The following is an 11,933-nucleotide window of genomic DNA, read 5'->3' on the forward strand; positions in this document are numbered from 1 at the left end:
AATCAATTCCTAGCAACAATTAATGGAGCAAATTTCTTGTAATGTTGTAAGTTTTTCTAAATCTCTCAGTCAGCTGTTAGGTGACATCCAACATATATCCCATATTTAAATTTAATAGATTTAATCATATATTTAATCTTAAAAAGCGAAATATAATTGAGTACAGAAAATGACATAATTTGGGACAAGAAATGAAATGTATGGGCGGCTTTAATAAATTAGATAGATAGAGATTTTGCATTCTTAGTCATCAATATGTCAACTTGTTTAGGATTTATCCTTTAATAACATACTTGCCAATCACGCCTTAGTTGGCAAAGTTGTGAGGCCTTGAGTGTATAGGTTCAATTTTTTCTCTATCCAATTCTTAATCCATTGTGTTTTACAACACTTTATTTTAATTATGGATGTAATTATAATTATAAATTTACCCAAAAGAAACCTCCTTTTTGAATTATTGTTAGAACTGTAACCAACATTACCAAGTAAAATAATTTAGATATACATTATTTTTTGTCTATAAATTCCCGTCTTGTTTCAGGCTCCCATAACTTAGCTTGCAAGTCAAAAACTATATTCTCTAATTGTCCGCTCGCTCCCTTCTATGGCAACAAAGTTTCTCTCACCAAAACTCCTCAATACCTTCCCCTCATTCACTAGGTTTCTTAACTCAGCCTCCACCGCTTCCCTCGCCGCCGTTGCATCTCTCAATTTTGACGAAAAGCCTGAACCCGCCGCTGTTGAAAAACAGCCGACTTCCCTTAAACAAGAATCAATTACAAACGCAACTCTAGACCTTGATGATCACCAAAGGCTTTTTGGTTCCATTCCTACCTTGAACCTTCTACGTTCATCGGCCAACCTCGGGTTGGCTGCTAACGAGCGGTTCGTAGATTTCGGCATGTGGATTATGAATTCTAGGCTCATGGAAACAAGTTTGGTACGTGACGCTATATTGAAAGCAGTTAGACATACGTTCTTTCAACACTTCTGCGCGGGTGAAACGACGGAGGAGGCGGCGGACTGTGTGAGGAGAATCCACGACAAGGGTTTCAGAGGGATGCTGGTTTATGCGGTGGAGCATACGAGCGATAACGCCGGTTGTGACCGAAATTTGGAAGGTTTCCTTGGGAGTGTTGAATTGGCCAAGTCGCTTCCAGCTTCGTCTGTAAGTATTTTTGGTTTCGATTTAGCCATCTTTCTTATCCTCATCTATTCTCCTCCCAACACGTAAACCTCTACGATTCTCAAGGTCTTATCTTCTCCTTCAAAACCATTATTAGTATTCCACTTAACTGTTTTAATTATATTCGGATTAACTGCGGACACTAATATTTTTAATTATTTAAATACTCAAATATTAAACACGTGAATATAGTGTTTTTTCTTTTAAATATGATTTTCCCTAGTATTCATATTTATTTTCCCTCTTATCAATCGTAAGATGTTTCAACATGAAAAGTTATGAATTTCCTTTTCATTCATATAAAACAACACCATTTTATAGCTGTATCCTCATGCACGTGAGCTTTACGTTGTGGATGCGGTCCCACAAAATTACTACTAGATAGCTCGCTCGTCCATTAAGAGTCGAGATTTAATATGACTATCGAACACCAAATGTCTTAAATATATAAAGAAAAAACTGATGATGTTAAAATCGAAGTTTATTGTAGGATCATTATAATATTTTGGCGTTTAATAATAGAACAAAGTTGAAAAAAATATAGCCGTATGTGCGTATGTACGCATATAAACAAAGTTGTGATACGGGGGCACTTGTCATGTATGATGGAGAAAGTAGAGAGCATTGGTGAAAAGGATCGGTGGTTGTTGTGACAACTGCGTTTGCTAGCGACAACATACAAAACAATAGACAACTTGTCTGGCTAAACGTGTATCCTTTCGTTTCTTTTTTGGCCACGCCTAGGAAAAGTTCTCGGCTATTAATGATGAAAGGGATGTTCTGTTTAATGATTCTGTAGGAAGGAATCCAACATTTAGGATTTGGGCATTCAGTGGAATGTCTCTGTCACAATCAGCTTTCCAGCTACACTCCAGCTTGGAAATGTTGTGTTGAGAAAACAGTAGATAGATCTCAGCAGCCGCCATATCCTTTGTTGAAGAATTGCAAGGATTGAATGGCTCAACTAAGTTTATCTCTTCCTTAATCTCCCCATAAAAAAACTCCAAGAAAGGCACTTGAAAGTGCATGTCCTTTTTTCTTTTTCCCTTTTTCCCCCTACTTGCATGATATGATTGGTTAGAAAATTGAAACATCTTTGGTATGACGGACAGTTATGACTCGATATGAGTTTAGGGTCGACACGGGTATGTTTAATTTCTTAAAATCATATCATACTCATGTCCTAAGATGTGTCAAACACGAAGCACCAAAGTTGGAGACCACCTTATTTAATGTTTTTTTTTCCTAGAACTTTAGCAAACTTTTGACTGACCATGATCTTACTTCTTTGTCCCCTAAATCTACAGGTGAGCTTTGTCATAGCAAAGATAACAGCAATATGCCCCATCGGCCTGCTAAAGAGAGTTAGTGACTTACTGAGGTGGCAATACAAGGACCCTTCTTTTTATCTGCCATGGAAACTGAACACTTTACCAATTTTCTCAGACTCTAGTGCTCTATATCACACACTTGAAAAGCCTGCACCATTATCCCCAAAAGAAGAGTCAGACCTTCAACTAGCGCACCAGAGACTTCTAGAACTCTGCCAAAAGTGCGTTCAAGATAACGTGGCATTGACAATCGATGCTGAGGACACATCAATACAACCTGCCATTGATTACTTCACATATTCTTCAGCAATCATGTATAACCAAGATGGTAATCCTATTGTTTTCGGTACAATTCAAGCATACTTGAAAGATGCAAAAGAGAGGCTGTTCGTGACAACCAAAACTGCACAAAGTCTGGGGATTCCAATGGGGTTCAAACTAGTAAGGGGTGCTTATATGTCCAGTGAAAGCAAATTAGCTTCTTTGTTAGGCTATGATTCCCCGATTCACAACAGCATTCAGGAGACACATGCATGCTACAATGACTGTGCTTCTTTTATGCTCGAGAGGATTGCTGATGGCTATGGTGCAGTTGTTCTTGCTACTCATAATGTTGAGTCAGGTAATTTACTATAATTCAAAATTTTCATTCCTCATACGAGATTTCAAGACACAGGATTGGTTAACGAATAAAATGCCAATAAATGATCAACAGGGCAACTGGCAGCATCAAAAGCATGCGATCTAGGAATTCAGAAGGGAAACCAAAAGTTAGAATTTGCTCAGCTCTATGGAATGTCAGAGGCTCTTTCTTTTGGTTTGAGAAATGCAGGGTTTCAAGTTAGCAAGTATTTACCATATGGACCTGTAGCTATGGTAATGCCATACCTTCTAAGGAGGGCCGAAGAGAACAGAGGACTGTTATCGACTTCAAGCCTTGATAGTGTACTCATGGGGTAAACTCTTTTAAGCTTTTAAGTAAGGGAGAGCTAAGGTTCCATAGAACTATAAAGTGATGTGATACTGATCAATTTTTTCTTTCCGGCTTATCTAATTACGTGCAGGAAGGAGTTGAAGAGAAGACTTAAGAAGCTGCAATTTGCCAAGTCAGAGATGGCATCTCCGAGTAGCATGAAGATAGAAATAGGAACACATTGAAAATTTTAACCTAGGGGTTAAAACATGGCTTTCACTTCCAGGGATGGCTAGATTGTTCTTATCAGATTGCAATTTCCGCCAACAATGTATAAAAATAAGAAATAAATGTAACCTTTGGTGATGAATATCATATCAATGCCACTCCACAATGTTAGTTAAATATATCGGAACCCTAATCCCTAAACCTGAATTCAGAGCCAAATCTCCCCAGCCCCAGCCCCAGCCCCACCACCACTTCCTATGATCCTGCCTATGGAATAGGAAACAACAGTGCCTCCAAGGATATAGTACCAAAAAGAAAAAAGAACAAATAACTTTCAACTTCCAAGAAATCATAATTTCCTTCATTTCCTATCAATTAGTAGTGGAATTTATTTCACTACTGATCACTGCCACTACTGATCACCATATAATAAAAATATTATAAATCCATTCTCCAATGTTAATCGAAATTAGTGGTTAGGCTCAAATCCCATACTCAAATGGGAGAGAACAGGAGAGGCAGTGGAAGCCAAGCCAAATGGAACCGTTCATTTTATTATTCGTCAATTATCACAAAAACTATGATTGTACTGATAGAAACCAAAGCAGAGAGTCAAGATCCAACAACCGTTCATTTTATTATTCGTCCATTATCAGAAAACAATCATTCTACTGAAAGAAAAAAAAGCAGAGTCAAGATCCAGCACCTTGCACTTTTTACTTTTAAACCGACAAGAACTGAAATGCACCAAGTATTACTAGCAAATAGAAAGCACTCAAACAAATCATCTCATGATAAGCACATGCGTGTATTATGTTGAAGCTTATGATAAAATTTTGCAAGTGCATATCAAAGTCATGGCCAAGTGGGAGCCCCAATCAACTGGTAAACTACTAGTATGATTATGACTAGCAGAGCACGCAATTCCCGTATGGAAAAATGAAGGTGCAGTATGCAAACCAACCACTCACCATTGGATGTAATTGAACAAAAGGCTGTTGAAGATTCCACTCTCCCTGCCCACTTTAGCTGATTAGGATTCCATTTGTCAAGCAGAGATTCCTGAATATAATATAAACAGGGAGATTAATGTGTAACTTGAGAAAGATTTTTCACATTGAAAAGGAATTCAAGCTGTTTGTCTTGGTGGAATCTAGATGCGGATCTAGAATCACTGTCATATATGTATGGTAATTCAAGATGACCAAATAAATTGGAACTCTAAAACTGGCCCAGAAAAGTTCGAACCAGCCTCCACTCAAACTCGAATCAAATAAAATGTCAAAACCCATACCTGAGTAAATCCAAATCCTAGATATTTTGAATACAAACAACCTAAGCCTAAGCCTAAAATGATCCTAACCTGAAATAAAACAAACTTGAAATGACTCTACATCAAAATCCACAATAACCTGAACTTAATACTAAAACTACAGATTTTAGTTATCAGTTTTATTCTAACTCAAACTTAAATCCGATCCAAACTCCAGATAACCGGACTAAAAATGACCAAAACCAAAGATAATGTGAAAATAAAATGATCTAATCTAAAGAAGACTTAAACCGAAGCAATTGGAGCTGAGCATGCCTTTTGCCACCTTTAAAGACACCACATATGACAACAAGAAGCAGGTCTGAGAATAAGGTTAATTTCTCTGCAGAGAGAGAGAGAGAGAGAGAGGAGAAAAAGCCAGCTTTATGTTATGCATCTGTGTGCTTATTGTATTGCGACTCAAGGCAATTCTGCCAAGGCCACCCCTTGTTCAAATCCCAGCCCCATTGCTGGAGCCTGTAGCTTTCCTAGCATGCTTTCTCTTTGCAATTTGAGCAGATTTGATTGGGTTCAAACCCACTTTATCCTGCAAGAGGGGGGATTTATACAAGAAATATCCTGGCCCAGAACTAATAGAAGCTAAATGCTGGAACTGAAGGTTTAAAGCAATACAGTAACTAATAAGTCTTATGAACATATTGACCAAAGAGGCACGAGCATATTAAGCATCTTTATGCTATTAAATACAAAATTAAATCTAAGGCTTCCAATTCATACCACCAGATAGGGGAAAATATCAACAAGAGGGAGGAAGTAAAACATTCCTCTTTCCGAAGGGGGAAAGAACAAAATTTAGTAATGTGCACCATTAAACAGATGGACAAATGAAGACACTAAAGTTACTATGATTGCAATGGTTGCAACAGAAACTCTCAGTTGAAATGATGAAATTTTTTATGGTCGACACTTGAATTTTAAACTGACAATATGAAACAAAATATGAAAGTATGATCAAGGAGCGAGAAACTAAGTTGGCATAAAAAGTGTATTAAAGACATGGGTAATATGATCTTTAACAAAACCAGTATTAAATGAGTAGGGAAAGGAACATCAGAATTTTAAGCAACACTTGATTCAGTGCTGAATCTCTGTCGCAAGTGGAATGTATTTCTGGAACTTCTTAACAAACTTGCTAATTTATTCCAAGTTTAAGAAATGTATAAAAAGAGAAGAAAAAAAAGAGAGAGACAAGAAAAAACAAACTCATAACACATGAATGAAAAAGGAAAAATAACATGTTAATTGATAATTGCTTTTTTATTTTATATAGTAGCCTCATGAAATTAGCGGCACAACCATGCTTATAAGAGTAACTTGTCAGAATAAGAGTAATTTTAGACATAGAAATAAATTGGAAAATTTAGCTAGGCAGTTATGGCTTTAAATTTTTCCAGTCTAATTCTCAACTTGACCTTGCTTGAAATTATAGTGAGTAGCTATTACAAAGTTCAGACCACAATGCTACAAGTGTTGAACAATTATTAGGTAGCAGAAAATTACCCCACATGCTTGCTAAGTGGTCAAATATTTCCAGCAGCCAGCCACAATCAGTGGTCAACATTCTTTCACATCTCGGGGCGTAGTTCTATTTATGGTGTAATCAAGGGTTTCAATATTGAATTTATCAATTTTTGCAGAAGACCAGAAGAATAAATATACACACAATGCTAATTAACACCCTCTGTTTCATTTAAATCCTAAATAAAAAATTTGGGACATCAACAATACTTTTGACAGTAACGAAGTACCAGACCATCACACAACAAAAGCTGTTGTTAACTATCACGTTTTGGTAAGTGAACAACAAGCTCAATGGTCAAACTTTTGATCATCTCTACAGGCTAATGATCAGTGTGATCAGCCATTTACCTAGTAAACATCAATAAGACGGTTCGCTGATGGGTTATGTGGCCATTGTTAGGACATCTGGACGCTAATACCTGAATCATAAGAGGCAAAGCAGCTATTCCATTGTTTCCAATACACATCTCTTCCAAAAATATTTTAAATAAAACAAAACTGTTTTCAGATTCATATCTAAAAAGCATCTGAAGAATCATATAACCGACAAATTACAGTACAAGCACTAAAAAAATAGCACTTATCAGCTTAGAGTTTGATAGCCCAAAGGCCCTTGCAAGCCATCCTGTCTTGGATCACTCTTTCCCATTAAGGAGGGCACCCATGGAAAAAGTTTCCCAAGCTCCTTGCCTATGGTACTAGGCTGTCGATCATTAATCCCAAATTTAGCTCTCTCAACAGCTTCCATTATATCTTCCCTTGTCACAGTTTCACCACCTACAGAAACAAGCACAGTGATACAAAAAGTTCATCCTTGTTGTCTAGAAAGTGAGTTTATAGCACAATCATAAATATTATTTGCACAAAAAAGAATAAATAAATAAGATAAAAGTCTGTGCACACTGCCAGGGTGTGAGGTGGGGTACCAGAGACTGGACCGGTTCAACTGGAAACTAGTGGTCGGCCCCATCTAGGATTCCTGGCTTTAGATTAAACAGGTTATTGAACACGTTTTTCTTATTCTATATGTTGTAAAACTTATTCAAGTAATGATCTTTAACTCAAGACCACTTCCTCAGACATTTAAGCCTTAACAAGTGAGCCGGTTGCATTTTTAGTTACATTATCACCGTTTTTATTACTTACTCGAGTACTGAAACATAAAAATAATAATAAATGTTTTATTCAAACCAAAAGTCAAACCAGTTCGACCAATTAAACCAAAATCTTGGCCCCTTGCGGGTTTGATGACAGGTCTGGTTATTAAAACATTTTGGGAATGATTGTAGGGGGTCTGATTCTATGATGCTCAATGAAAACTACAAAAAGAAAAGTTCAAAATGTAACTGGCAGCGGAGGCACCACACTCTGAAATCAGATAAAGCTATGTATCAGCTTCTCACCTCGACGAGCAGCAAGTAAAGCAGCTTCATTGACAATGTTTGCGAGATCAGCACCTACAAAACCTGGAGTCAGTGAAGCCACTAACTCAGAAATAAGTTGTGGGTCTTCTTCTAGAGGAACTCCTCTCAAATGTACAGCCAAAATCTTTTTCCGTCCTTCCTCATTTGGTTCCCCCACCAACACTTTCCTTGAGAAGCGACCAGGGCGACAGAGGGCTGGATCCAGTGCTTCTGGCCTATTAGTTGCTCCAATAACAACTACTTTCATGTCTGACTCAAATCCATCCATTTCAGTCAGCAACTGCAGCAGCAAAATGAGATTTAAAAGCCCATTAATAGCTGGAGATCCAAAATTCCAAATTTTAAGTAAAATTCTATTATAAGTTCAAAAATGAAACTTAAAGAAATCCAAGGACAGCTCCTCAGATTAAATAATACTCATTGGACAAATTTATTCTTTTATTTTTTTTAAAAAGATGGTTTGATTCTAAAGTGCAATATTTACACAGAAGTGATAAAATTGATTATTGAAGTCCCAATATGATCAGAATAATAAAGAATTTAATAATAAAAGTGAATACACATAAGCAATGGAAATAGAGTTGAATGTTAAATTGCCTGGTTCAATGTTTGGTCTCGTTCATCATTGAAACTTCTACCACGCTTCCCTCCAACTGCATCAAGCTCATCAATAAAGATAATCGATGGTGCAGATTTCCTTGCCACATTGAAAAGATCTCTGATTCGAGCTGCTCCTCTGCCAACAAATAATTCCACAAATTCACTTGCTGATACACTGAAGAAAGGAACTCCAGCTTCTCCAGCTACTGCACGAGCCAGTAATGTCTTTCCTGTTCCTGGTGGACCCACTAGCAACACACCTCTAGGTAATTTTGCTCCCAGTTTTTGGTAGTTTACAGAACCCTGAAGGCATGAAACTACCTACAAAAAGAATGTGTCAATGAAAATAGCCAGCAGAAAATTACTTCATTATTCATGAGAGATTCAGTAAACCTAGTTTGTAATAATAGCTACAAGGAACATCATCTTAACTAAGACAATAGACAACAATACCCCAGAAAAATAGCAGTTGCACTACAGAGAGCTAAATGATCAGAAGATATATAGAACTTGTTAAACCAAAAAAAAAAAAATGATTTTGTGCTAAACAAAAGTATCATCAAATAATTCTTATCAGTATCATCAAAGAATTCTCAAATGCCTTCCAAAGCAAATAAAACCAAGGCGAGGAGATCATAGTAATAAAAAGGAGATCTCCATGTACTATTTTCCTGTGTCAATACCCAGAAAAAAGACTTTTATCATCCAGACGCATCAAAAGGGGATGCTCTTCAACTTCTTTCATGTCTAGGTGCATTTAACATATTTTTTAATAAGAAATATAAATATGTGAGGATATGAGTTTTAAACCATTAAAGGACAAAAATTGGCAGCAAGGTAGATGCCATATTCTCAGACATATTTATAATACAAAGAGACTAATCAATAACTGACATCATTGACAGTCCTAAAGGAAATCACAAATGAAAACTATGGGAACATCCCGGCAGGTTTTCTACCTTCTGTAGACTATATAATACTCGGAACAAATTTGAATGAATTCTAGAAAAGAAGCAAAACTGCATCCCTATCATGAATTCCATAATGTGGCCAGCTCATGAATACATTGACATTAAATATTAAAAGAAGAGAAGGGGAAAAAATGATATCTATTTTGTGGAAATAGAGAAGTGCTTACCTCCATAAGCTCCACCTTAGCAGTATCAACTCCCTCCACATCATCAAACCCAACAACCTGATTACTTGGTCGCCGCTTCCTTGCAGGGCTATTTGCAGCAGAAAGTTGACGGTACAGCAGCCACATCAAAGGAGTCAAAGGAATCCACAAGGATATTATAGTTATTAAAGTACTCCTCATTGACATTAGAACTGACTGAGGAGCTGAGCTATAAGTTGTTCCTTTTTCTCGCATCAAACTAAGAAGATACTTTTCGTCATGATCAATTTTTCTTGTCAAATACATCCATGCAGAAGTAGAAGTTTTAGGTCTTGAAATTTTCTTAAATAGACCTTGTTTTTGCAATTGTCTACCATCCACCACACTATCCTCTCTTGCAGCCATACCAGTTAGGTTTTCTATTGAATCATTCCCAGCTGATGATTCTTCTTCAGATTGTGTATTTTCAGCACTTTTAGAATTCATGTTGAAATATATACAACGGGAACCCTCTTCAAGCAAAACTTTGGTCACAGAACTACTCTGCAGGCTTGTTATAAACTCCGAGTACGGAACAATCTTAGGAGATGGCACTGCAGTTAATTTCAAGAACAAATAGCACATTCCCAACGCTAGAGATATTGTACTGTATAGACTAACTCTTCTTATATTCTTTCTTAGAAAGACAGCAATACCATTTAACATCGACCTAACCGAAACTCTCTTCATTCTTATTGCTAACAACCGCAACCTTGGACGCAGCCTTAGTGAAATTCTCTTTCTTACATTACTACTTCCTCTTCTTCCAAATTGGGTTTCCTTATCTCCACTATTTCCCCTCATCAATAACCCATCGGGTGCCTTGCAACAAACTTGAAAAGCCAACGAAGGAACCTCATTTCTTCTTCCATTTCTAATTAACCTAAAGCTATTATGACCAGAAAAAAACAAATTCTGGGTTTTGCAATGGTTATATCTATATATTCCAAGCGAAGGAAAGCAAAATGAAGTATAAGAAAAGCTAATATTTCTCCAGATAGACTTGGGTTTTCCACTATCAATCACCAAGTTTTCTTTACTAACAAAAACCCCATTATTGCAAACAACACTGAAACAAGCCATGTGTTTTGTACATCAACAACAGCAAATTTGAGAGAGAAAACCAACCAAAGGTACATAGATATCAGAAACTAGGTAGCTTTGAGTCAAAGAAGGGCTTTACTTATTACCTGGATGGATGAGCTTCTAAATTATACATGGGGATGGAACTGAGGAATGAAGTGACCAGGAGGAAGGAAACTTTATCTTCATTTGTTTTCATTTAAATTAGATATATTTCTATGTGGGATTTTTTATTTTTTTTGAGTAAAGATTGAACACTCTTTTGCAAAAGATCTAACGGTCCTCAAGTATTGGATGGACTGATCAGATAAACACGGTGTATGTGTGGCCCAAAAAACTTGCAACGGTTCAAGGGCTCCGGCCTAATAAAAATTCGAATAGATGATACTTCTCAACTCTATTTACACTTCCAAGTATAATAATAATAATAATAATAAATTTATAAATAAATATTAATAAAAATTCGAATAGATGATACTTCTCAACTCTATTTTTATACTATTAATAAAATCTTTGACTAAGTATATCATACATCAATCGGTACCAACTTAATTAGTAAATTATGAAAATGTCCTACCGTAATTAAAATAAGTTATATTATTCAAATGTTTTTATTCTTTTATTTTAATAAAAATCAAGAAAAATAAGGTTAGTAAAACCTCAAATTTACCACTCTACCAAAGCTTTATTTTGATATTTTATACATTTTTAATATGCATAATTTATTATCTCTACCAGTTGTATATATTAATAATGTTGTTAATTGAGTTGGTGTCATAAGGCAACTCGACGCTAACTCACAATTGATGATAAAACCATTATAAGTAAATTGTAGTGCATTTAGTATTGTTTATTTTGATGTATTTATGTGTTTCTACTCATAATTTAATCTAATTTTTATTTTAATTTTATATATATATTTCATGTGTTATTATAATTAATTAATTTCAAAGCATATATTTCATTGTTTATTGTATGTTATCTTAAGGGTAAATATATAAATGGCCATTTAACTATAAAAATTTTCAATAAAATCCTAACTGAACTGTTAAATAATATTATTATTTTAAAATTACACATTTAATTTCTTTGTTTCATCATGATGTCAGAATCTCTCCACCTTTCCATCCATCCTCCTCTCATTTCTTATGTAAACAA

General features: G+C 35.8%; 2 protein-coding genes across 2 annotated transcripts; one reads left to right on the plus strand and one right to left on the minus strand.

Annotated features, from left to right (window-relative positions):
- Window positions 1-544: 544 nt before the first annotated feature.
- On the plus strand, window positions 545-3,835 carry LOC105801191 (proline dehydrogenase 2, mitochondrial). Its single transcript, XM_012632527.2, has 4 exons — window positions 545-1,168; window positions 2,494-3,139; window positions 3,233-3,473; window positions 3,582-3,835. Exons 1-4 carry the CDS (start codon window positions 605-607, stop codon window positions 3,673-3,675), a joined length of 1,545 nt encoding a protein of 514 aa, XP_012487981.1. The 5' UTR covers window positions 545-604; the 3' UTR covers window positions 3,676-3,835.
- Window positions 3,836-6,982: 3,147 nt separating this feature from the next.
- On the minus strand, window positions 6,983-10,986 carry LOC105801182 (probable inactive ATP-dependent zinc metalloprotease FTSHI 3, chloroplastic). Its single transcript, XM_012632520.2, has 4 exons — window positions 9,675-10,986; window positions 8,534-8,857; window positions 7,916-8,216; window positions 6,983-7,289 (listed from the first exon to the last, which is right to left on the minus strand). Exons 1-4 carry the CDS (start codon window positions 10,773-10,775, stop codon window positions 7,096-7,098), a joined length of 1,920 nt encoding a protein of 639 aa, XP_012487974.1. The 5' UTR covers window positions 10,776-10,986; the 3' UTR covers window positions 6,983-7,095.
- Between the last annotated feature and the right edge of the window lie 947 nt (window positions 10,987-11,933).

This window comes from Gossypium raimondii, chromosome 7 (genome assembly GCF_025698545.1).
Source record: "Gossypium raimondii isolate GPD5lz chromosome 7, ASM2569854v1, whole genome shotgun sequence".
NCBI classification, from domain to species: Eukaryota; Viridiplantae; Streptophyta; class Magnoliopsida; order Malvales; family Malvaceae; genus Gossypium; species Gossypium raimondii.

Coding starts and splice junctions, on each gene's coding strand:
- LOC105801182 (XM_012632520.2), bottom strand. CDS start 10,775: ATGGCTTGTTTCAGTGTTGTTTGCAATAATGGGGTTTTTGTTAGTAAA. Junction 8,858..9,674: donor CTAAGGTGGAGCTTATGGAG/GTAAGCACTTCT, acceptor TTCTTTTTGTAG/GTAGTTTCATGCCTTCAGGG. Junction 8,217..8,533: donor GAGACCAAACATTGAACCAG/GCAATTTAACAT, acceptor TTGCTGCTGCAG/TTGCTGACTGAAATGGATGG.
- LOC105801191 (XM_012632527.2), top strand. CDS start 605: ATGGCAACAAAGTTTCTCTCACCAAAACTCCTCAATACCTTCCCCTCA. Junction 3,140..3,232: donor TACTCATAATGTTGAGTCAG/GTAATTTACTAT, acceptor AATGATCAACAG/GGCAACTGGCAGCATCAAAA. Junction 3,474..3,581: donor CTTGATAGTGTACTCATGGG/GTAAACTCTTTT, acceptor AATTACGTGCAG/GAAGGAGTTGAAGAGAAGAC.